The following is a 25,705-nucleotide window of genomic DNA, read 5'->3' as shown; positions in this document are numbered from 1 at the left end:
GGGGTCGTGAGGTGGCGGGAAACCCACCGGCGGATTCTCCTCGGCGCGTTGGTCGTCCTCGACTTTCTCCGGCAGGATAAAGCGGTCGACGGTGCGGTCGAGGGAGTCCTTCAATTCAAATGTTCTTAGGCAAGGAGCGGACGGCTCCGGTCGTCGGCGGCACGGCGTCAAGTGGTTCCCACGGCTGGGCAACACAACTTCGACGGGCCTCCAGCGGTTACACAGACCTGCGAACCCTGGTCGACGGCAATGGACTTCGACGGCGTCGATGTCCGGGTGCTTCACTTCCATCTCCTCGGCAGTCCCCTTCTCCGGTCGGCAGCCTTTCGATGGTCTGGCGTCCAGGGAGCTTCGGCGAAGATTCAGCGGTGCTCGATGGTCCCTCGGAGCACGGGAAGAGGGCGCCTAGCCAGGTCCTCTCTCGGGTCAGTCCTCGACGAGCACGGCAGCCTTCGGATCGGTCGAAGCAAATGCAACAGCAAGTCTTCTTCTTCCAGCTGGGCGTCGAGGGTCAGCAGTTCCAGTTACTCTTGAGTGGAGACTCAGCTTCTGAACGCTTCTGAACAATTTCCAGTGGTGAGAGGTCCCCAGATATACTATCCTGTCTCTCATCCACACTGCTGGCACACACACAGCAGCCAATCACACAGAAGGGCATTCATGCAGTCAGTCAGCCAATCAGGCACACAGGGCATTCAGGCCACACTCCTCCCTTTCAGACACTCACAACAAGGAATGTGGATTGGGACAAGTACCCAGCCATTCAACACTACACACTGCATTCAGGCCAGTTTCGGGCAGGGCTGTCTCAGTCTTTGTCTCACATGCCAGAAACCAGACAACCACAACAAGGAGTGTATATTGGTCACACACTCCATTCACCCAGGTCCCACCCACAGGAGGTACCCACAACATACAGTCAATGGGAAGGCTCCAGTCAGTCTAGCTGGGCCTTCACAACAACACCATATATGGAACTTCCACCCAACAGCCAGTCAGGGGGAAGGGACAGAGTAAGGGCTTCCCAGGACTTTGGGAAAACAAGGTAAGAGGCAATAGAAAGCAAGAGGCCACAGGGGCCATCTTGTTTTCTATCAGGAATCAACTGATCCCAATGGCAGGGCTGGGGTATCCCAAAATGGAGGACACCCAGAGCACCTGTCAAATTCAGCATGGAGCTGCCACCAGCCCCTACCCTGCTCTGTGGGCCACCCACAGGTGCCCAAAAACATACACTAGGGGCACAGAGTTGTACCCCTACCCATGGGTGCCATAAGGGTATCCCATGGGTCTGTTCACCAAACCAAAAGAGAGAGCTGCACTGCCAGGAGTCCCACATGGACTCCTGGGCAGAAAACACGACAGAACAAACGATAAAAGGCAGTAAAGGACAAGGATTCAGAGGCCCTGTCCCTCTGATGCATTTCCAGCATCACAGTCGCCCCCCCCAGACTGAGGTGGAGGGTCTCTAATCTCCCACGGGATAGACACGCTCATCCAGACGGTCAACATACCTTCTGGAAAGGCCATCTGCATTATCGTGACTCTTCCCTGGTCTGTGCTCTATGGTGAAGTCTAGCCCTTGCAGGCTAATGGACCACCTGAGCAATTTCGGATTCTCACCCTTCATCTGCATAAGCCACTTCAGGGGCTTATGATCTGTTTGGACCTTGAAGGTAGACCCCGTAAGGTAGGGCCTAAAACGCCTAAGGCTCCAAACTATGCTAAAACACTCCTTTTCAACAGTAGCCCACCTAAGTTCTCTACCCTTGAGTTGTCTACTGATGAATATGATAGGATGTTCTCTCCCTTTGTCATCTAACTGGGACAAGACAGCTCCAATTCCGGTGTCGCAGGCATCCGTCTGGACGATAAAGGGTCGGCTGTAGTCAGGCGCACACAACACAGGTGCCCTACACAGACTTTCTTTCAAGCCATCAAAGGCCCTCTGACAGTCTTCGGTCCAATTAACCTTCCTAGGCTGTTTGGGTGAAGTTAGAGCTGTCAGGGGTGCAGCTATGGTTCCATAGTCTGCCATGAAATTGCGATAGTACCCAGTGAGACCCAAAAAGGCTCTCACCTGGGTTTGAGTAGTGGGAGTCTCCCAGTTCTGTACATCCTGTACTTTACTGGAGAGAGGTTGGATTTGACCCCCTCCTACCTCATGACCAAGATAGGTAACTTTCCCCTGAGCTATCTGGCACTTGGTGGCCTTGATAGTGAGGTTAGCCCTTTTCAAGGCCTGCAACACCTTATCCAGATGTGTCAAATGCTCTTCCCAGGTGGAACTGTAGACGGCAATGTCGTCTAAGTAAGCCACACAAAAGGCTTCCAGCCCACTGAGCGCATGGTTGACCAATCTCTGGAAGGTGGCAGGGGCATTCTTCAACCCAAAAGGCATGACCCTAAACTGGTAGAGTCCCTCAGGTGTTGAGAAGGCCGTCTTTTCCTTGGCATGGTCCGTCAGAGCTATTTGCCAATAGCCTGAGGTAAGGTCAAAGGTGCTCACAAATTTGGCAGCACCTATGGTGTCCACGAGCTCATCAGCCCTGGGCAATGGGTGCGCGTCAGTTTTGGTGACGGCATTGACTCCTCGGTAGTCCACACAGAACTTCCAATCCTTGGTACCCGCCTGGGAACTTGCCTTGGGGACAAGGACCACTGGACTGGACCAGGGACTGGTTGAGGGTTCAATAACACCCAGATCTAACATCTTGGCGACCTCAGCCTGGATGTGGTTCTTGACGGTATCTGACATACGGTAGCACCTGCTTTTGACAGGCACACTGTCACCAGTGTCAATTTCGTGCTTACACCACGGTGTAAGGCCCGGTGTCAGTGAAAACAGAGAGGCATACTGCTGGAGCAAAGCCCTGCAGGCCCTCTGCTGCTCTCTTGTCAAATCTGGAGAGAGACGTACGCCCTCCACTGAGCCATCATGAGGGTTGCTATGCAGCAAATCAGGAAGGGGCTCACTCTCATCCTCTTCTTGCCCTGAAGCTAGCAAGAGACATGAGACCTCGGCACGCCTGTGGAAAGGCTTGAGCCTGTTGACATGGAATACCTGAGGGGCTACCCCAGAGGCACCCATGTCAACCAGATAATTGACTTCGCCCATCTTGGAGATTATCCGGAAGGGTCCAGTCCATTTATCGGCCAAAGCTCTAGGCTTTGTAGGCTCCATCACAAGGACTTCCTGCCCCGTTGTCCAATCCACTTGTGAAGCTTTAAGGTCATGCCAGTACTTATTCAATTCCTGGCTGGCCTTGAGATTTGCTGTTGCCTGACCCATCATTTGTGTCATCCTCCGCCTGAGGCCTAACACATAGTCCTCCACTTGCTTGGCGGGACCTGGAGGGGTGGCCTCCAAGCCTTCTCAGATCAAGGCGAGGGGCCCCCTCACGGGATGTCCAAAGAGTAACTCAAAGGGGCTGAAACCAACACCCTCTTGAGGTACCTCTCTGTAAGCAAACAGCAGGCATGGCAGGAGGAGATCCCATTTCCTCCTTAGGGGCTCTTCCAAAGCACCTAGCATGCCCTTGAGAGTTTTGTTAAATCTCTCAACCAGACCATTGGTCTGGGGGTGGTAAGAGGTGGAGAACTTGTAGGTTACCCCGCACTCTTTCCACATGGTTTTCATGTAACTAGACATGAAATTGGATCCTCTGTCAGAGACAACCTCCTTGGGGAATCCAACACGGGTGAAAATGCCCAGGAGAGCCCTGGCAACCACCTTGGCAGTAACAGTCCGAAGGGGTATTGCCTCAGGGTACCTGGTGGCATGATCTACCAAGACCAGGATGAACCGATGTCCACCTGAAGTGGGAGGGTCAAGGGGACCGACGATGTCGATGCCCACCCTCTCAAATGGTGTGCCAACCACTGGTAATGGCTGCAGTGGGGCAATGACCCTGCCTCCAGTCTTGCCAGACAACTGACAAGTGGGGCAGGTCCTGCAGTGGGACTCCACCTCTACTCCCATCCGTGGCCAGTAGAAATGGGCAGAGAGCCTCTGCTTAGTCTTCTTGGTCCCAAGATGACCAGCCAAGGGCACCTCATGCGCCAACTGCAGTAGGAAGGGCCTGTAAACCTGGGGTACCACCAACCTCTTGAGGGCACCAGGTTCAGGCTTAGTGGGCTCACTAACAAGGAACTCACCCTCCCAATAAATCTTGAATGTCCTAGGCACTTCACCTTGTGCCTGGGACAGGGCCTGTTTCCTCAGACCCTCGAGAGAGTGGCACTCTCTCTGTCCCTTACAGAAGTCTGCCCGGGAGGGTCCCCCTTCAGCTAACAAGCATTGAAGGTCGGGATGATCCTCCGGGTTGAGAACCTCTCCCACAGGAGAGTCTTCTGTCTCTTCTCCCACAGGAGTTGAGTTTGGGTTTTCCACTGGACCCGGCCCGTCCGGAGCATGGATCCCAATGGGTGCTGTCGGAACAGCAGGAAGAGAAGGTGTTCCCCCCACAGAGGTGGCCTTATTGGTCTTCCTTCTTCTTGCCTTAGGCCTCGCCTTTGGCTCGGGTACCTGACTCACAGTCAGACCCGCTGTCACCTGTGACCTAGTGACCGCAGCCGCAGTCATGGGAAGACCATCCGAGATCAACCCCAACTCTACTAGATCATTTCCTAACAGAATGTTAGCAGGGACATTGTCCTGAACCAGGACAGGAAGCTTTGCTGTCTTGTCTCCAATCATGAGTGTGACTAAGGCTACAGGCGATAATTTGGGAGGCCCACCAGCTAACCTGGTGGTTCTCAGAGGAGCACCTACATAGTCCTCTGGCTTGAGCAGGGTCCTGTCCACCACTCTCATGCTTGCCCCAGTGTCTCTCAAACCAGTAGAAGGCTGGCCATTCAAGAGGACACTTCTCAAAAACCTACGGGTGTTCTGCGGGATAGTCGCCAGTACTTCTGCGTACTGGTCCCAGGCCCCAAGGGACACTAAGGAAATCTCTACCGGAGCACCAAATGTGATCCCAGTAGAGGAGGGGAGGACAGTGGCCTCCACCTCAGACACGGGGTAAGGGTAGGTCAGGCTGACAGCCTGTACTCCAAGTGCCTTACCTTTACACTTGGAGTCATCCCTTTTGTGATCCAGAGCCCCACAGTCCCAACAAGTGCCAGGAGTGCGGGGTACGGTACTGGAACCACTGGGAGCCTGCTTTGCAGCAGGTGGACCACTACTCTTATTCCCACCCACAGAGGACTTATCCCCACTAGATTTTTGGGTCTTAGGAGAGGAAGGTTTTGGTTTACCCGACTGTGATTGCTTTTGGGACTCCTCAGCTTTCTGAGAGGTCCCCTTTTCTTTGTCCTTGTCCTTCCCACTGGAGTCCTTAGGGGACACCCGGTGGGAGACCCACTTGTCAGCCAACCTAGCCAGCTTAAAGGGGTCCAAAATGTTCTGGTCAGCAACATACTGACGCAGCTCTGGTGAACAGGCTTCAGAAAAATGCTCAAAAAACAACAGGTGGGACAATTCAACAAAAGTCTTAACCTTGTATCCATCAATCCACCCCATCATGTTCATGTGCGCAGCACTCACCCAGTCAACCCAAGACATATTCTCTCTTTTCTTAAAATCCCTGAACCTTTTAAGGTATTGGGTAGGTGTCTTGCCAAACTTGGCAATTAAAGCAGACTTCATACACTCATACTGACCCCTTTCTTCCACACTCAGCTTCAGAATACAGTCATATCCAGTTTGAGGCACTCTGCTTAACAAACACTTAGCCCAATCTCTTTTATCCACATCATGAATTGCACAAGCCATTTCAAACGCTTCAATCCATTGGAGGATATCTGAACCCTCCACAAACACACCAACCAAATCTTTCAGAAACTTGGTGGCTGGGGACCTGCCACTCTCAACTGGTTTAGCTGAAGTCTCCACTCAAGCTTTCTCTAACTGGATTCTCTGACATTCAGTGTCCTTGTCTTTGAGCGCAAGATCCCTATTCTTGAGTTCCACTTGCTGTGCCAGCTCCTCTTTCTTAAGCTCAGCTTCTATTTCCAACTTGCGGTATTCAAAGGCTAACTTCATCCTTAATAACTCAAGTTCCATGGAATTGCTGGGGTTTGGAACAGAGGCAGCAGGAATGGCGGCATTCCCAGAAACAGATTCAGTGACAACCCCAGGGGCAGAGTCCTCACTGGTTGCATCCCCCCTTCATCAAGAGTTTCACCATCAGTCTGGTAGTCCACCAGGGCAGCTATCAGCTCCGCCCTAGACTTATCCACAAAGTCTAACTCCCTGGCTTCACAAGCACTCTGGAGAGCCTCTAAGCTCATCCTAGTCAATTTACCATTCGCAATGGGCTCCATTGCTTGTGATGCAGTTATTTGGTACACACCCAAACCTTAATCTAATAAAGTGCGGATATTTTGTAAGTGGCACGGTTATACACTGATTCTTAAAACCATAAGCATCCCACCGCTGCCACCAGCTTGTAAAGACCGGTGGGGGGGTCTGTACTTCCGCTCTCTATATGGTAGAGGAGAGGCACAGAGGACCCCAGCCAAGATTCTCTATTATGGTAGCTATGGACGAGCAATCAAGGCCTAGCTTCTCAGGAGGTGATGCAGGCTGGTTCTTAAGTACAGTGTATCCCCAAGCCCCCACAAAGGAATGTCCACACACTGTATTACTGAAAACACAGTCTTTATATAATTAATATTCAAGGGTTATGTACAGTTATCACAATAACACACTTTGTGCTCAGGAAAATCAATAATGGTAAATATCTACAATTCTAAAGTGGTACCACTAATATTAGACCTCATTAAAGTGCATTCACAATACTGTTAAAATGGCACACAGATCAATAAGAAGGAAACCAGCAATAGAGAGAGGAGAGAAAACAGATGGTTGAATCAATGGGCAGAAGACTGGCCCTTGCTACTGGACACCGTTCTGTGTGGAGATCCCCCCACCTGGACAACCTGTAAAATAAAGAGATATAACACAAGCCCAGTCCATATATTGTTCAATAGTCTTATTCTCTCTTACAATGTTTTTACCCCCCCAATGTACCTGGTGGAGTCGAGTTCTTCGAAGAGGCGTCGACAGATCCTTCTTGAATGACCCCCTTTAAAGCAGGAGTCACGGATCGTCGAGAGGCGTCGAGAAGCGTCGAGGAACTCGGTGTTCGGTGTCGGGGAATCGACGGCCCTTCTTGAATGCCTTCCCTTTCAAGCGGGAGACACGGGGCGTCGAACGTCCGACAACAAACGGGGTAGGACGGCGTCGATGAGGCGGCAGGCTTCGATCTGAGCGGTGCTCGTCGGCGTCGAGACGTCGGCGTCCTGCAAGGAAGAGGCGTGCGGGGCACCTCGGCGACACTAGTTCTGGACCGCAAAGATTGTGAATGACGGTGGCCCAGCAAGGGCGTCGAGTCACTCGAGTCTTTGGGGTCGTGAGGTGGCGGGAAACCCACCGGCGGATTCTCCTCGGCGCGTTGGTCGTCCTCGACTTTCTCCGGCAGGATAAAGCGGTCGACGGTGCGGTCGAGGGAGTCCTTCAATTCAAATGTTCTTAGGCAAGGAGCGGACGGCTCCGGTCGTCGGCGGCACGGCGTCAAGTGGTTCCCATGGCTGGGCAACACAACTTCGACGGGCCTCCAGCGGTTACACAGACCTGCGAACCCTGGTCGACGGCAATGGACTTCGACGGCGTCGATGTCCGGGTGCTTCACTTCGATCTCCTCGGCAGTCCCCTTCTCCGGTCGGCAGCCTTTCGATGGTCTGGCGTCCAGGGAGCTTCGGCGAAGATTCAGCGGTGCTCGATGGTCCCTCGGAGCACGGGAAGAGGGCGCCTAGCCAGGTCCTCTCTCGGGTCAGTCCTCGACGAGCACGGCAGCCTTCGGATCAGTCGAAGCAAATGCAACAGCAAGTCTTCTTCTTCCAGCTGGGCGTCGAGGGTCAGCAGTTCCAGTTACTCTTGAGTGGAGACTCAGCTTCTGAACGCTTCTGAACAATTTCCAGTGGTGAGAGGTCCCCAGATATACTATCCTGTCTCTCATCCACACTGCTGGCACACACACAGCAGCCAATCACACAGAAGGGCATTCATGCAGTCAGTCAGCCAATCAGGCACACAGTGCATTCAGGCCACACTCCTCCCTTTCAGACACTCACAACAAGGAATGTGGATTGGGACAAGTACCCAGCCATTCAACACTACACACTGCATTCAGGCCAGTTTCGGGCAGGGCTGTCTCAGTCTTTGTCTCACATGCCAGAAACCAGACAACCACAACAAGGAGTGTATATTGGTCACACACTCCATTCACCCAGGTCCCACCCACAGGAGGTACCCACAACATACAGTCAATGGGAAGGCTCCAGTCAGTCTAGCTGGGCCTTCACAACAACACCATATATGGAACTTCCACCCAACAGCCAGTCAGGGGGAAGGGACAGAGTCAGGGCTTCCCAGGACTTTGGGAAAACAAGGTAAGAGGCAATAGAAAGCAAGAGGCCACAGGGGCCATCTTGTTTTCTATCAGGAATCAACTGATCCCAATGGCAGGGCTGGGGTATCCCAAAATGGAGGACACCCAGAGCACCTGTCAAATTCAGCATGGAGCTGCCACCAGCCCCTACCCTGCTCTGTGGGCCACCCACAGGTGCCCAAAAACATACACTAGGGGCACAGAGTTGTACCCCTACCCATGGGTGCCATAAGGGTATCCCATGGGTCTGTTCACCAAACCAAAAGAGAGAGCTGCACTGCCAGGAGTCCCACATGGACTCCTGGGCAGAAAACACGACAGAACACACGATAAAAGGCAGTAAAGGACAAGGATTCAGAGGCCCTGTCCCTCTGATGCATTTCCAGCATCACACCCAGCCATTCAACACTACACACTGCATTCATACCAGTTTTCGGCAGGGCTGTCTCAGTCATTTTGTCAAACACCAGATACCAAACATCCACAACAAATAGTGCATATTGGTCACACACTCCATTCACCCAGGTCCAACCCATAGGGTGTACCCACAACATACAGTCACTGGGAAGGCTCCAGCCAGTGTGGCCTGGACTTCACAACAACACCATATATGGAACTTCTACCCAACAGCCAGTCAGGGAGAAGGGACAGAGTCAGGGCTTCCCAGTACTTTGGGAAAACAAGGTAACAGGCAATAGAAAGCAAGAGGACACAGGGGCCATCTTGTTTCCTATCAGGAATCAACTGATTCCAATGGCAGGGCCTGGGTATCCCAAAATGGAGGATACTCAGAGCACCTGTCAAATTCAGCATGGAGCTGCCACCAGACCATACCCTGCTCTGTGGGCCACACACAGGTGCCCAAAAACATACACTTGCGGCACAGGGCTGTACCCCACACCCATGAGTGCCATAAGGGTATCCCATGGGTCTGTACACCAAACCAAAAACAGGAAGAGCTGCACTGTCAGGAGTCCCACATGGACTCCTTGTCTGAAAATAATACAGAACACAAATGAAAAAGGACTACAGGACAAGGACAGGGAGGCCCTGCCCCTCCAATGCATTTCCAGCATCACAGCAGCTAGCAAGGATAACACTGTTTAAATGTACAGAATACAAAAAAAGTATCACAAAGGTTCTCTGAATACAGTGTGAATGTTGGTGCCTTGCGAAAGGCCACAGCACCAGTAATGACATCACACACAGTGTCTGAAAATGCACCGTTGATTGGTAAGACAGTGTACATAACAGTATTACGTAGGATGGCAGGCTACAATTGTTTTTTTTGCTCAGCCATCTGAAAATTACAGCGTGTGTAAGCTGAGCTCATCTCTCCATGTAGCAAAGGTATGGTCTATCTAACTCTCACAAGTAACATTGTGAAAAGTATGATAATATGCTACAGCCGACTACTACATCAACACGGAATGCGCTTGGTGGCATGAAACAGTTCTGGGCGAGGGTGAGGTGGGGTTTATATAGAATTTCCTTTAAGGGCTGATATAAACACGTGTGTTGCAGCAACACACACCATTCCGGAATGTTTACACGTTAACGTGGCATAACATTTTACATGGAAGTTTGAAACTGTACTTCCTTTTCTGAAACACAGGCACGCATCATTGCCTTGTATTTTGTTTTCCCTGCATTCTATTTCAAAATCAAAACCTACACTTCTCTGCCTCCGATCGCTGAAAACAAGCGCCTTTTTTGTTATTTGGGCTTGAACACTAGTCAGCAACTGCTCGAAGGACACCAGTTGTGGAATAGCCACAAAAATGATAACATTTACTATATTGAGAGTGGACAGTCCTAAAGTTAGTTTACACTTATGCACTTATGCGATACGTCGTACAGAGCGGTTGCTCATCGATCAGTCATCTTGCCAGCTTCGTTATAATGACATCTGTCAGTGGCTCAACCTAAAAGGTTGCTATCTTTGTTCTTCGTTTTCTCCATGTGGTTCTCCGTCGCATTGGGAGCGATACCTACTTCATAGCGCACAACTTGTACGCAACTGGTGGTCTCAAGTACTACCCCATGTTGTCATGCCTGTGTTCAATATTTGTGGTTTGTGCTTATGATTTGGTTTCAAACAGTTATGAGTTATACAGTAACTTGTTATATTAGAGTACAGAATGGGTACTGAAATGTATTTTTTATTGTGTTATGTTCGCAGATATTTTGCACCGTACTGCCCATGCAATAGTTTCCAGCTACCAGCAGACGGATTCTTCAATCAACATTGGCGGATTACCATAAACAGTGTTTTTTCGATCACCGTTATGTGGGACGACCGACTGGGACCAATCTGCCCTTTGGCAGTTCCAGCAACAAGGAGCTACCTGTCAGCATTCCAGATGTAGCAAAATGCAGAAACAAAAGCGGTGGGCTTGAAAGTGCAAATAATCAATTTCTTCTCCCACACGGAGCACCAAATGGATCATTCGAATGTTTGCTACTGTAACATAAGGAAACACAAGGACACACAAGAATTACCATTCATCGTAAACAGCATGCCATGAGTCATGCAATGTTTGTTAGCTCTGACTTACATGGACAAAAAAATATTGGTCCTTTCGTGGACTTTATACGCTTGTGAACGGTCTTTAAAAAATAAAAGCACTTGTTACATTGCAGACTATTGATATTTTTTGCAAGACAGAGAAGGTACGCTCTCTGTGTGGCTATCTGTGTTGATCTTCCTGTTTCTGCAGGTGTGGGTGATGACGTGGCACGTTGGGCTACGCTGGCCATGAATGTAATGAAAATAGGTGGAGCAGATCGTTCGGACAAGTGATGTCAGCTTCAGGGGCGGGCGATCTGTATTATTGCCGAAAGGGCATTTGAATTTAGAACAATGCATCGACGGATAAGATTAGCACAAGATGGCCACGCCTTACATGTTGTTTTTGCATGTGTAAAAGTGAGGAAAACTAAGATAAGATGCATAGGAACCTTTTTTATGATTGATCACAGTATGCTTAACATGACATGCCAGAACGATCGGGACAATACCATTTTTAAGCGCACTTCCCCTTTAAAAACAGAAGAATCTTCCAAAGTTTCCCAAGTAAAACACCCTTCTTACTCCCAAGGGTATAATGTAAAGGAGTATGGAAATGTTGTCTTAAATAACTTACCTTCCTCTGTAACAGCTAATTCTAACAGTCCATCTTTTAATGTGTTCAGGGAAAACAAATCTTAAAATTGCTAGAAGAAACACATTTGCAGAAGGGCACTACACGTCCCAGAATCCCAGATGTACTGGGACCAGGAAGAGGATTGAAGTTGCATGAGTCAGGCAATTGGCCTACGAGCCCACACCTGAAAAAACCTGGGAGGCATACAAACCACCCTGAGTTGCATGGAATTGGAAGAAGATGAGGGAGCTGGAACTGTGACTGGAATGCAAGCCATAGCAGTAGTATCAGAAGGAAGAAGGCAGAAGGCACGAGACTGGCAAACCAAGCAGAAGTGGGAGAACAAAAGGGATGCCGGAACATGGCGAGAGCAGATTTCACCTGCATATTCTGAGAGGGTCCTGTTTCCCCAAACTCTGAAGTGCAGTGGCTGTATAGCGGAAGGCGTGCAGGAGACCTGGCTTTCCTCATGTGAGCCCGATTGCCATGGTTGCCGCGTACTGAACGTGCTGAAGACACTGAGGCGAGGAGCAGTTACCAAGCCGTGAGTCTCAGGAGCAAGAGGGGCTCCAGGAATGTGTGGCCGGATCAGAGACACCTTCACAGAGGAAGGGTGTGTGTCCTTAAGCAGCCAGAAGCAGCAGAAGACATGGTGGAGGTTGTAGAATCAGTGCAAGCCACAGAGCAAGTGTTGAAGAAGACGGTAAGTGAAACTCAGCACTCTAATACCTTGTGCAAGCATTGCCGACAACAGTATCTAGTTCCCCATTCACTCGTGTATGAGTAAAGCGAGAAGTTGTTAATTGAATCTGAAGTACCTGAATAATGGGAAATGTAGCACTTGCATGTAAATGAGAAGTTCTTTTACTGGCGTAGAAATAAAATATTGCTTACATCCCTTGTTCACCATTCTAAGACTGTTACTCTGAAGTACCTGAATAATGGGAAATGTAGCACTTGAGTTTAAATGAAAAGTCCTTTTACTCGCGTATGAAGAGAATACTGCTTACATCCATTGTTCACCATTATAAGACTGTTACTATTTGAAGGAGTGGTCACGAGACACCATTTAAAGAAATTGAACGTTGCAAAGACCATTACCAAATACCCAACCAGTCTTTAACTTCTAAAAACTACATGGTCGCATGTGCCTAATTGTGATTCCCAAAGGAGGACTGAACTCTTTCCTTCACACTACATGAGAATACAATTCAATACCGAAATTTACATTTTTAAACTCTGAAAACGACATCATGGAGTTGTTGCGTGTGCCTAATTGTGATTTCTAAAGGAAGACTGCATTCTATTCTTTACTTGAACAAGGCATACCTTTCACAAATAAGAAGTTAACATGTATATATTACTGAAGCAGAGAACAAGCATATCCCATGCCAAGTGTTTCCCCATATTAACATTCTCGAAGTTGAAAAGCAATCTAACTATATTTTGAAGTTACTAACAGTTAATTGGCCTAAGATACAAGTGTGCAAGCATTACCTGAAGCTGACAGAGTCACACCAAGGTTTCCGGATAATTAATTGGGCTGATAGCTGGCAGAAAGGTATAGGTGAAGCTGGTGAAGGGAAACAGACTGCTTGTAAAGATGATTTTGAAGAAGACACAACCTGTAGTGCCAAAGACTGTGGAAGGCAGAGAGAAGTGAGTCTTAAAGGCAAATTGTCATTGTGGCAGACAGACAAGAGAGGCAAAGAGGCTGCCCCTTTTAAAAATAGATATTCAGAGGAAGAGTGCCTGGCCTACCACAGGGTGTTGAAGTACGTTAAAGTATATCTTGTTGAAGCCTGTCTAAAAGTCAAATCACTGAAGCTGTGAAAGTAGTCCGAAGTACTGAAACTGTGGTGGTATATCTGCTTGTCAGTCGATGCAACATTGCAGTAGTCTAAACAAGGTGGAATACTATGAGAGAAAGGTGACTCATTGTAAATCAAGTAGAAGTGTGGTTGTTGAAATAGAAGCAGCAGTACTGAGAAGTCATCTTGACAAATATACCATTGTGAATGTTACAAACTGTAACTAAATAAATCCTAGCTGTTGACCAAGAAATGTGTGTTACTAACAGTGTGCAGATTGCATTTCCTTTTTGAACTCTGACACATTTTTTTGTGTAAAGTGAATATTTTACCCAGGGAGAAGAGATTTGTTGCCAGTGGAACTTTGGTTAATGAACTTTTACTTGGACTTTGAAACATCATGACATTATTCAAGACCTTTCTTTCTTTGGTTGAATATTTCCAGAGTTGACTTTGAATTCTGGGGAAGGAAAATTACCCAGGACATTAGAAGGTTATTCAGGAACTGTGAATGTTGTTCATGTCATGTTGTATTGCCATATATTTTCTTTGCATGTTTATTGCTGAGTGTGTAGCCAGTTATTCTGTGCTAGAGTGGGTTCCCTTAGAGTTGGATAGGCAGGGAAATTCACAGTAGAGTGGGATCAGTGAAGCATTTTTTTTAAATATTATTTTAAGAATAAAATGGCATACTTTGATAAATCATCAAACAGTTGTCCGCCTTGCATTACTGACTCCTCACAGGTGGCCTATTTTGGAGCCTCAGAGGGTGTGGGGTCCAGCAGTGTGCCAACCCGATTCAAGAGTTAAGAATCCAGGCAATTGCTATTGTGTAATGCATACTTTCCTACTCCACTTATTGGCTGAGTGACACCGCCGGGTGCTAATAATATCCACACATTACCTTTCCCTTGAATGGAAATCTTCTGTATCCAAGAGATCTTTACCTGAAGGTTTACAACACTGGATGTCACAACCTTTTCAAATCTGGTCCCTAATGTTTACTGTGGAATCCTCTTTAGAGTCCTGTTCAAGGCACCTCTGGAATCTGTGTCAGATCCAGTTTCATATTAGGTTTTCTTCAATCAGGCATTTAAGGTTAATATTGTTTTATAATGTATTTGATTTTCTTTTAAGTGTATTCACAACTTCTAAATAAAGAAAATAAACACTGATGATGGCAGTGAACCTGGACACCCCTTTGCTTTGCCAATAAACAAGTGGAACTGTTTTAAACCCTTCCTTGTCTTAGGTTAGTTCTTCCTATTTCAGTAGGATGGAACGGATTCATGACTATTGATTATATGCAAATTCATGAAACCTTCAAGTGAATATTTCCCAAAAATGACCTAAAGGATGATGCATTAAAAGGTGTTCACCTTAAAATAAGTGAAGAAATTAACCCTGCATAGAAATTAACTCCAAAAACAGTGATCTATATACTATTTTCCTTCTGTATATGTGATTCATGTTTCAATTTACTCTATTTTACTTGCACATTCATGATGTGGTTTCGCAGTTTTGTAAATCATATACATCTGCCAATTGAAGTATTATAGACTTGTTCAATTTGCTATGGTTATGTTTGCATTAATGTAGTGTTATCTTTATGTCTACAGTGAGGTTACCAAAAATAACTTGAATCAAAGTCTCTTGCAAATGGAATGCCACTTCACGTGGGGGCTGCTGAGGGATGACACAAACCTTGATGATTTGGAGGACAGAATGTATGAGCAAATTGAATTTGGCATAACGGAAAACAAGTCCATGGTATACAATTTGCTTGCTTATGCGAAGCACCTGAAAGGAAACAATGCAGAGGCTATTGAAAGTCTCCAGAAGGCAGCGCATTTTATCCAGAAGAATCATACTGATGACCAAGACAGGAAAAGCATTGTTACCTATGGGAATTTCTCCTGGGTGTACTATCACCTGAACCAACTGGACGATGCTCACACATACATAACCAAAGTTGAAGATGCCTGCAAAGCGTTATCAAGCCCTTTCCGCTATAAGGTTCAACTTTCTGAAATATATGGAGAGCAGGGTTGGTCCTGTCTTAAGTTTGCAGGAAGGTATTATGAAAAAGCAAAGGATTGTTTCCAAAAAGCTCTAGAATTGGAACCTGATGAACCAGAATGGAATTATGGGTATGCCATAGCAGAGTATCGTCTCTACGGTTTTTTTAAACAGAAAACCCCCGTAAGTAATGGTGAAATCTTAGAATTGTTGCGCCGTGCAGTGAAGTTGAATCCAAGGGACACTGTTGTCATGAGTCTTCTTAGTTTGAAACTGCAAGAGATGAAACAATATGAAGAGGCTGAGCAATACATGAAAGAGGCACTCGAGAAGACCCCAGATCTTCCATATCTCCTTCGCTATGCTGCCAAGTTCTACAGAAAGAAGGGGTTACCAGATGAATCCTTGAAGCTTCTGAAACGGGCTATAAACCTGACACCAACATCTGGGTTTCTCCATCACCAAATAGGTCTTTGCTACAGGCAAAAGTTGATTCGGATGAAGAAATATTCAAAATTATCATATCCTCCCAGAAGCTCTAACGTTGAAAAGGAGGAACTCATTCGAAATGCGATTTATCATTTTGAATTGGTTGTCAAACAAAAAACTATGTATATTTATGCATATACGGACCTGGCAAACATGTACGCTGAAGCAAACCAATACGAAAAAGCAGAGGAAACATTCACGAAAGTCCTTGCTATGGCTAATCTTACTCCTCAAGAGAGTCAACAGGTAAACTTAAATTACGGACGCTACCTAGAATATCACAAAAAATCTGAAACTGAAGCCATCAGGCATTATAAAAGAGGGCTGTTGATCAAAGATGCAAATTTTGAACGAGATATGTGTAAAGTTTGTCTGAAGGGCTTAGCTGAGAAAATGCTTCAAAGAAATGCACGGAATGCCACAGCTTTTGGTGCCCTTGGATACATGCACCAACTTGATGGAGAAAAGATGGAAGCGATTGAGTGCTATGAGAAAGCACTTCAGCTGGAGCCTGACAATGAGGAATACTTATCTGGTTTGTGTGATATGCGTCTTTCAATATGATTCATATCCTTAATGCACAAATACCTCTATCTACATATCACTCTCTTTCACATTCCCTCCAAAAATTAACTATTTTATTGATTTCCTTTCAGGCAGCCTGCATTTCACATTAGTCTGAAAAATTATGTATTTTAATGTGATTGTACAGTATTGTGACAAGAAACACAAAAAGCTATATTTGCAACAGAACTGTCATTATGAACCTTAAATTCAACTAATCTTCATTATCAGGTACAACAAATGCCAAAAGCAATCTCCGATACCTTTTCGTTCAAAACTACAAAACAATTACTGTAATTTATTATTGCATTTTGTGAACTGTTTTTGGATAAAAATAATTATTTTGCTTTTGTGAGTGAAAAGAGTTTGGAGATGTTTTCTTGGCATCTGTTGTACTAAATAAGCAAGATGTAATAAGGTTTATAATAGCACCCATGTTAACAATATTGTATATTAAACTTCCCAATGGGTTTAATGGGACATCCTTGTTTGTTATAAGATTGCACAGCATTGTCACCATTGGACAACCTGCAGTGACAATATTTTCCGAGCATTAAAGATAAAATTAAGTTTTAGGCTGAGAAATCTAATTTGGTGTTGATTTATCAAATGACATTATATGCATACAAACTAAGGCACTAACACATGGCAATTCAATAATATGTATTTGTTTATAGAAAACGTATGAGGCATAACCTGTGACTCTTGGTTACTTAGAGATTCTAGGATATCCTCTCCACACCCATCAAACAACAGAATGCTACATCTCTACAGTCTACTTACATATCACATTCTCGGCCAATGCAGCCTAGCACCACGCACCCTCAAGTACACAAATACATGCATGGTCTTGTCACTGGCCTGCTTGACCAGCTCCATCCCTACATAACTAGAAACAGACCTTTAGGCATAGCTCAGGGTACTCTCAAACTGCATGCATCAACACAACGGGAAAGCTATCTTGCATTTTCCCTGTCTCCCCACTAACCCTACTCTTTCAGACCTGCCAGTGTGCCCGGAGACCATGCAAATGGCAGCGTTGTGCAGTTTAAAATCCCAATTACATAGCATAGCATTGAGGAATATTGCTTAGCTCAGCAAGTCTTCTCAAACCCAGCTTTTGTTGAATGAAGTGTACCATGGTTGGTGTTTCTTTTAATGATATCTCCAATATATAAACAGAACCGTTTGCCCACAGAAAGGTTGTAATGCCAAAAAGAGAATAATTCACATAAAGTGCACAAAGATCACAAATTATGTCAACTACAGATGTAAATTAAGAGTAAAGCCTTCGCTCCTCAATTACCATTGCTACTGCTAAATAACAATGAACATCAGTCATCATTAAATTAGAAATGACCATGCAAAGTAAATACCATCTACGTTCATTGTTCCCAGAATACTCCAGTCACAGTCATCTTTAAACTGTCTGTAAAATGCATGTGCTTACTTTGGCAAAGTTAAGTGGACATGGCACACTTACATGTGGGTATAATATACTGTCTGCATTCCAACTTCCTCCATCTTCTATGTGCTGTAATAGCAGCAGTTATTGGAACCCCATTTAATTGTACTCATGTTATTGACCACGGAATGTTGATCGGACCTGCCAGTCGATTCACGTTTTGAAGTTCAGGCCGGTGCCATGTGAGAAGCCAGCGCTTTTCTCCTGAGCTAACCACCCAGATGTCCATTACTTACCACCCAAAAAGTGTCAACCCTGAACTGCACTTGCTTCTGCTGTATAAGAGTACTTCATGTTCTGTGATTTGAGAAGCATAGGTTGACAAAACAGGTGGGCTTTGTTATCAATGCAGTCCAAATTGTCATAATGTGCACTCTGAAATAAATGCAAACGTTTGGCTAGCTCACTTTGTAAAATTGTGTTAGCCCTGGCTTTCCTTCTCCATACATGTGTAGCTGTTGTCAAGAGGCCTCTCCTCCTTCCATTTGCACAGTCCCTTTCTAGTGGCTTCAGTTTTTGCAACCATTGGTCCCTCAATCTGTCAGAACACAGCCTCCACTTTCTCGTGAGCCCTCCCACAATGAGCTATTCCAAGCCTCCTTCACTTCAAGGCCATTCCAATACATGTTTCTTGTGATACATTTTGAATCGGCAAAAAGGCATCACAGCCCTTTTCCACCACAGAGGCACTCCTTGTGTTCACATGCAAGATGAAGCTTCATAACCAGATGCTTGCATCTGTTTGTTACTGTACTTTTTCGTTTGCATTTTACAGATGTAGATAATACAAGAAATCTCCCGTTTAATATTTTAAAGGGAAGGATTTTTTAAGTGTAAATATTATAAAAAAAGAAAATGAGGATCCAAACACCCAAGTGGTAAATCTTTTGCATATTATAAAAGGCACAATTGATTGCATGTTTAGCCTTAAGTTTATGTTGCACGACATTTGATTGATCAATAGGTTATGAAATCCTTCACCAATAAACACTGGTATGGCACCTTGCACACCAAAACAAGCATTGTAATATAGATAAACCATACATGCTTTCCTAACTTTCATTGATTTTGTTCTCTAATATGAGCAATACATCCGCTGATGTGCTACAGTCATGCCTGTATATATATGTTCTTTTTATTCTGGTGTGTAAAATGTCTGTATGCTCACAATGTAAGAAGTCTGGCTACTTTACATGGTGATGTGATGTAATCCGATTTCAAAATAAACGCGCACAGTAAACTTTACTGGCAGTCAATCGCATTGAAAACCATCGAGGACATAATGCTGTCATAAAGGGAGAACCTGTGAAAGCTGCTGAAAGCATCGAGTGAAAGAAGTAAACACAACCACAGCAATCCATTGTGCTCCTCAGCCCCGGATTAAAACGGGAATGGGGAAGGACCGGGTCCGTGTCCTTGTATGGAGGAATTAGTCCTGGTGTTGAAAGGAGAGGTAGATATGAGGTAGGGAAGCAATGCATATCAAATGGATCATATGCACATGGCAGGGTAGGATAAAACCTAGTTCTAAGTCTTTAATAGAATGACAATTCCACCTACTAGTAAGTAAATGCAATCTACACTCTAAGGAAAGAGACAAAGGCAAGTATCGTGCTTGCTCAAAGATAACCCACAATTGACAAGTGTAATCAGTCCACTGGGGTTCAATTTATCTTAAATGCATAATTGTAAAACAGGTCTGTTGCCTTCAATATATCCTCCAGCCGAGCCCCTTTGCTAAAACTTGGACGCCATGGATCCTCCAGTCAAGTGGCCCCTGGACAGCTAGGTGCCTACTCTTGCCTGTCCCAGCACCTCACAGAACCAACTATCTATTCTAGGAACTAAGACTCCATGGAAAGGCTTCTGGAGGGAGGTCTGTAGCTATTGATTCAGCCCAGAGCGAGAAGGCACCCGAATCCGCTCATAATAGTGCAAGCATTGCACTATGCCTAGGAGCGGGCGAGGATCTTGAAAGCTGTACAAATGTTCTTCTGGTGTTCATATATGTGTGCTTATAAATTGCATCAGAAACAGTGAGACAACCCCCAGTGGTAGGACACAAGATACAGTAGTATTGCCAGCTTGTCTGAGAGGTCCTTGAGACAGCAATGTCTCAAAAAGGCAAATCACACAATTCAAAATCCACAGGATGGAACGTTCACACACAGTGACTGTAGAAAACACACTCCCTTGAGGACAAATCATACAAAGGTGCATGCCCTACCACTGGATTAATTTCCACAATAGCATGGCCAGCGGAAATACCCGAATGGTACCAAAGTAAGCTCCTTCTCCTAAACGTGAAACCAGGACATTCAAGACAAGCACTAGAGGTCTTGAAACGTGACCCGAATGCTGTCCTAAACACCTGTGGGTTGAAACTGTCTAAGGTGCCTTGCAGCTCTTAGCCATAGAGGGAAACGAGATCCCAAATTTACAGGAAGGCAATTGTCGTAGCTGCTACCAGGTTGGGGCTTTCAGTAATGTAAAACCTTGTCATCTGATAATTCAGGCGAGAGGCAAACACGTGGTTGCCAAAGGGATCACAGAGCCACTTGTTTGCTGAAAAAACATCTATGCACAGATTCCTGTCAGAAGGATGCCCCCGATACTTGAGAGCTCCATTACAGACTTCTTTTGTTTTACTTGTGACGTATTCCTCTTGTTCTGGGATCCCAATATTACTGCAAAAATATCATTGCTACGCACAGCAAAAAAGTTGGATTAAGTGCTGCACCTCAACACTGCTACATTACCCAAACAAAGCAGAACACAACACTTCACATACTCCCTGAAGAGTGACTTAATCGTAAAATGACATAAGACTTACACTCGTATTATGGATGGATAGTCTGTCTGAGGGCCATCTCCCTCCAGTGGATATCTCCTCAAATATCACACCCCAATCACCCTGCCATTGGTCGATTACATTATGAAGATCATGGTGTTTTTCAAAAATTGCATTTCTGCTTCAAGCCTGTATTTGTTCCAGCCACTAATAGAGGTTTGTGTGTACTTCGAAGTTAAGCAGCAATACTAGTCTAAAGGGGTTTTGACAAAGTCTGCTGCCTCATTCTGTGGGGTGGAAGTATGCTGGGTGCCTCGCAAAGGGGACATTCACATGATGCCAACTAGGGACAGGGTCATTTTTAGAAGCAAAGACCCTACACCTTGGATGTAGAGACAATTTGGGATAAAGGAAAGCATGCTCACCCCATCCCCTATGCATAATGTTTCACTTTCAGTGAACCAGGAAGCTCTATAGCTATTGCTCCCGAACGGAATCAAAACACAGTGGTCTGCAGAACCAGCAGTTGCTGCACACTCAGCTCCTCTTGCACGTATGTCGGATAACCTTCTACATCTACATTGGGCAAGAGCGAGGCATCTGAATTTAGAAAGAAATATTGACTGTTATCCTGCCACCAAGCACTTAGGTCTCTGCTTTGATACAGTTAAGAACATTAAGTCTAAGCGAGACTACCCGGATCAATATTAGGGCATGACAGCCAGAGTGGGCCACCAGATGGGGTCTGACAAGGATCTAACCACATATCTATCACACAGCTATCCTCGGGGGTGGGTCCCACCAGACAAACCCTATCCTGGTCTGCAGGTGTACCTCCCCTCCAGGCAGAGATAGTCAGAATCCAGGATCAAGTTCTCATGGGAATTCAGACCAGAATTTCTCTTGAGAAAGAAACCAATCACCTCCTTTTAGAAACAATTATCAAGACAAACTTCTTCCTCCTCTTCCTAGGTGCCCAGATAATACATTCCAGTAACATGGTGAGCGGGGGCCCTGTAATGCATATAACAGCAGCATATAACAGCTGTTAGGAGAATTACCACATTTACTCCACTAGGAGAGATGGTTATGATAAGTTGCCAACAGGTAAACCCCAGTGCTAATGATCTTCCAAGCCCTGTCCAAAATGATTCAATGCACATGAAAAATAGGAAAAGGTGATACCATAAGAAAGATACACCAATAATTAGAGGAACCTTCTTTAATGCCTTATGAAGGCCCCCCTAAGTTTTCAGGGAAATAAATTGATACAGACCTGTAGTGACACCATGTTATCCCTTTAATTACAAACAAACTTAAAACAAGAAAGTAACATTTAGTGAAGAGAAGAATGTGACAATCACCTTCGCGATAGAAGTGAACTCATTCGAGGCAGAACTGGGAGTTTTCTCTTTCAAAGATGGTCTGCAACCTTCAAAAGAACAACTGATCAAGCTTATACAAGAAGGGGTTGCAAATGTAAAGGAAAATAATGATACTAACCGAGAAACTCTCAGAAACAAGACCCTAAATGAACAAACTGAATAGAGTTCATCTAGAGACATAAAAAAAAGGTTGTTCTTTCATCTCCAGAGGATTCTTTAGACTGCAGTCCAAACAGTGGCCATAATCTCGAACAAATTGAACATGTGGCAGTGGATGCTCAGCCTTTGTTTTTGAGTGTATTTATATTTCTACTGAATTATTGACCAATCCACCTGAACATGATCCCTGGAAGATGTCCACATGATGGCATTGCAAGATCCGTGTAACCACACACATGAGAAAGATACATTTCAATATGTTTACTAATTTCAATATTGTCTATGAGTTGGAAGTGAAAACATCTGTGACTTATTGGCTCTCGTAAATACAGGGTATCAACCAAACTTTATCTCTCGAGAGTGATGAACACTTTGAATCAAGGAACAGCTAAAATTCTGACCCTCAATTTGCTCCTTGTAGAACTAGTCAGTTCTACTCAGGATGTTAAGAATAGATGGAGTTACCAAATTCATGGTCAAAATATGGTGACAACTAACACATCCAGTGATAGTTGTGGTGCATGAGGGCACAGCTTTCTGACTGGGGAACACTTTACTTCAAAGTCTTTCACCTTTAATAGATTAAACAAATCAGGCACTCTGGACCCAAACTTGCCTTTTGATCAAACTACATTTTAGTGCCAATCACATCAGTAAAAAGTACATGACTTTCCCATCATATCTTTTAAGGAATAGAATGAAAGTGGAGAGACTTCCATAGAACCTTTAAAAAGAAACCTTTCACCAAATAAGGAGTGGTGTCACTTTGAATGGACATTCAATGTCTTTTATCCAGTGGGATTCAAAGTCAGCCAATGAATATCCACGAAATACAATATGTAGTTGAGCTATTTTACAAAGGAAAAGAGAGCTGGAATTCTTTGTCAATCAAATTAGTTGTGGGAATGTTCCAGTTCTCTCAAAAGACTGCTTGAATTAAGAAAGAATTTCTATCAGTAAACAGCTGTTCATGCAATTACAAAAAGAGCTGCGAGATTCCCACATTTTGGTCTGTTAAATAATTGGAAATCTGGTCTTGCTACTATAGATTTTAGACACCTGATTACTAGCAGCTATATGTTAAAGATCACAATTTAAAGCAAGACAATAAATCACATATTCTGAGTCGGGAGAGTTGTTTCTGATTTTTATTTCAGTAATGATATGCTACATCGACTAGAGATTCATTTGGATTTTATTTCCAACAGTTTGGTCCAGAATGGGGAGAAACACGATGGATATCAGCAATATTTAGGAAGCCGTTCAGTGCACTCAATTACTGCCTGAAGATCAAGTGAAAAAAGTAGTCACTATTTCTGTAAATACACAAACGTACACCATGCCGATAAAGATCAGAAAAGGTCAAACCTTGTTTAATGAAGGAGCTTTCATTCATTAAATAAATTCACTTTAACAAGGAATTTCTCTAATTCCTACCCCATTAGTAGATTTCAAAGATCAAACCATTCAAATATTAGTTGACAATGATGATTCCCCAAAGTGTTATTTTGTCTCAAGACACCTCCCAATGGATATAACAAATCCAATAATTGTTCAGATACCTGAAGACTGCTAACAATAGACCAGCAAATCTATACACTCGACATGAGGGAATTTCCTGATGTACAGCCTATGCCCTTATGGGGTAGAGATCATTACCTGTATAATAATTATAATTAGTACCCGACGCGCTGAAATAAAAATGAAACAAACACACACCTTCCAGCGTCTCCTGCGTGCCGGTCCCCAGACTCCAGCATTCTTTTTTTCGACTCACTCAAGCCACCATGGAAAGGGAAAAGAGACTACATATAATCCCTTCTCCCTGTTAGATGGTGGCAATTTTCTTTGTTTACCATTGCTGCCACGGAAAGGGAAAACAGAATTTGTTTTTGTTTATTTTTCTTCCCCTTGATTTCAATGGCCGCCATGGAAAGGAAGAAGGGATTACATTGCATGTAGTCCCTTCTCATGATCCATGGTGGCCATTTTCTTTGTTTACCATTGCCGCCACAGAAAGGGAAAATGGACTATGTTTCGCAGTCTGTGACAGCCATTTTTTACACACATTTTTTTTGGTTGTGAAACGCGAAGCATCTTGCAACCAAAGAAAGACCAATAGTACTCTGGTCTAATGGGGTACTAATGGCAATATGACAATCAGAGGTGGGCCATCACCGGTCGGGTAATGCTCCTGCGGCTCCTTTAAAGACCTTGCTTCTCTCAGACTTCTAACTATGTCCCGGGGCATTGCCCCGACTGGTAATGCCCCCCCCTCCTTGGGTCATATTGCCTAAGGAATCATCCATTAATGTAGACAACATTAATAGAGATCACTAAACCAGCCTTAGTTGGGTAACTGAATGTCCATTAACATTCAGTTAGCACCTAGAAGGTAGGGGCACTATATATGCAGTGGTACCACACCCTCATTAGACGTTTTTGCACAATATAATTAATAACATTATTAAAATTATTAGAACTATTTTCTTCCGCTTTTTTCACAGTGATCAAATCTGGTCATGTCCGTTTACATTCAGTTACCTAACTAAGGTTTCTAATACTCAAAGTGATACCTACCAAAGGCTTTACTCGTGACATTAAAACATGGCAAGCCCAGAAAGAAGCATTCTGGATCGATAGACTTGACTCATTATCGCTTAGTGGGATAAATGAAGAACTTTATCTTAGCTGTTTTCTTTGATAGAAACAGCGTGAATTTAGGCACAGATCTCTATTTCATTTATTTTACACAATGTGTCTTCACACCTCAATCCACATATTGTTAACATTCGAGTGAGCTATTTAACTAGGCGATACACTACGGCATGGAATGTACAACCCTTAATAACTGCGAGGTTATGGTTTTTATCTTATTTGAAACTAGTTGTACATTTAATTTTGTCTACAGTGCACTGTATGCAGAGAAACCCAGAGCCCTAAGTTGTATTTACTACAATTTATTTATTTTTTACTTTTTATATTGTTTATTTATTACCATTTTTCACAGCTCCGGCTTTCTATGTCTTATTGGCAGTTCCAACTTTTTCACTAGATCTGGCTATAATGGAATTCTCAGTTTCTTTTCTTTCTGGTTTTTTCTAACTTACTTGTCCGTTCCGACACTACATATATGCCACATTTCATTTTCTCTGACACAAACACTTCAAGATGCGTGCTTCAACACGTACATCAGTAGAACCAGCAATTATTTTCTTGACATCTTCTACCACAAGACTGCGCTGATCTGATCGGAGAGGGCACGTTAGCGCAATAGCGCCGCTGTTCTGTAATATTTGGTATCCCATACCGATCCGGTATCCCCTGTCTTCGGCTGTCTTCGTAGATCGCAGACCAAAGTAGGAGATTTCCGAGCCTCGGTATGGGATACCAAATGTTGCATAACACCGGCATAACGCC

At 44.8% G+C, this 25,705-nt stretch overlaps 1 protein-coding gene across 5 annotated transcripts in view; it reads left to right on the top strand.

Annotated features, from left to right (window-relative positions):
• LOC138472865 (interferon-induced protein with tetratricopeptide repeats 5-like) overlaps window positions 1-19,195 on the top strand; it is a 156,030-nt gene extending 136,835 nt beyond the window's left edge. For 4 of the 5 annotated variants that reach the window (XM_069611254.1, XM_069611251.1, XM_069611253.1 and 1 more), the window contains one exon: window positions 15,033-19,195. In XM_069611254.1, coding sequence (XP_069467355.1) covers window positions 15,033-16,485 — 1,453 coding nt within the window. In that variant the 3' untranslated portion in view covers window positions 16,486-19,195. Of the gene's footprint in view, window positions 1-11,697; window positions 12,306-15,032 lie in introns of those variants that run through there. The other variant, XM_069611255.1, reaches the window with a different exon arrangement.
• The last annotated feature ends 6,510 nt before the right edge of the window (window positions 19,196-25,705 follow it).

The sequence above is a fragment of the Ambystoma mexicanum genome, chromosome 8 (genome assembly GCF_040938575.1).
Source record: "Ambystoma mexicanum isolate Mex_15411 chromosome 8, UKY_AmexF1_1, whole genome shotgun sequence".
Classification (NCBI taxonomy): Eukaryota; Metazoa; Chordata; class Amphibia; order Caudata; family Ambystomatidae; genus Ambystoma; species Ambystoma mexicanum.
The sequence above is the reverse complement of the archived record's forward strand: the minus strand, read 5'-3'. Positions and strand labels throughout refer to the sequence as shown.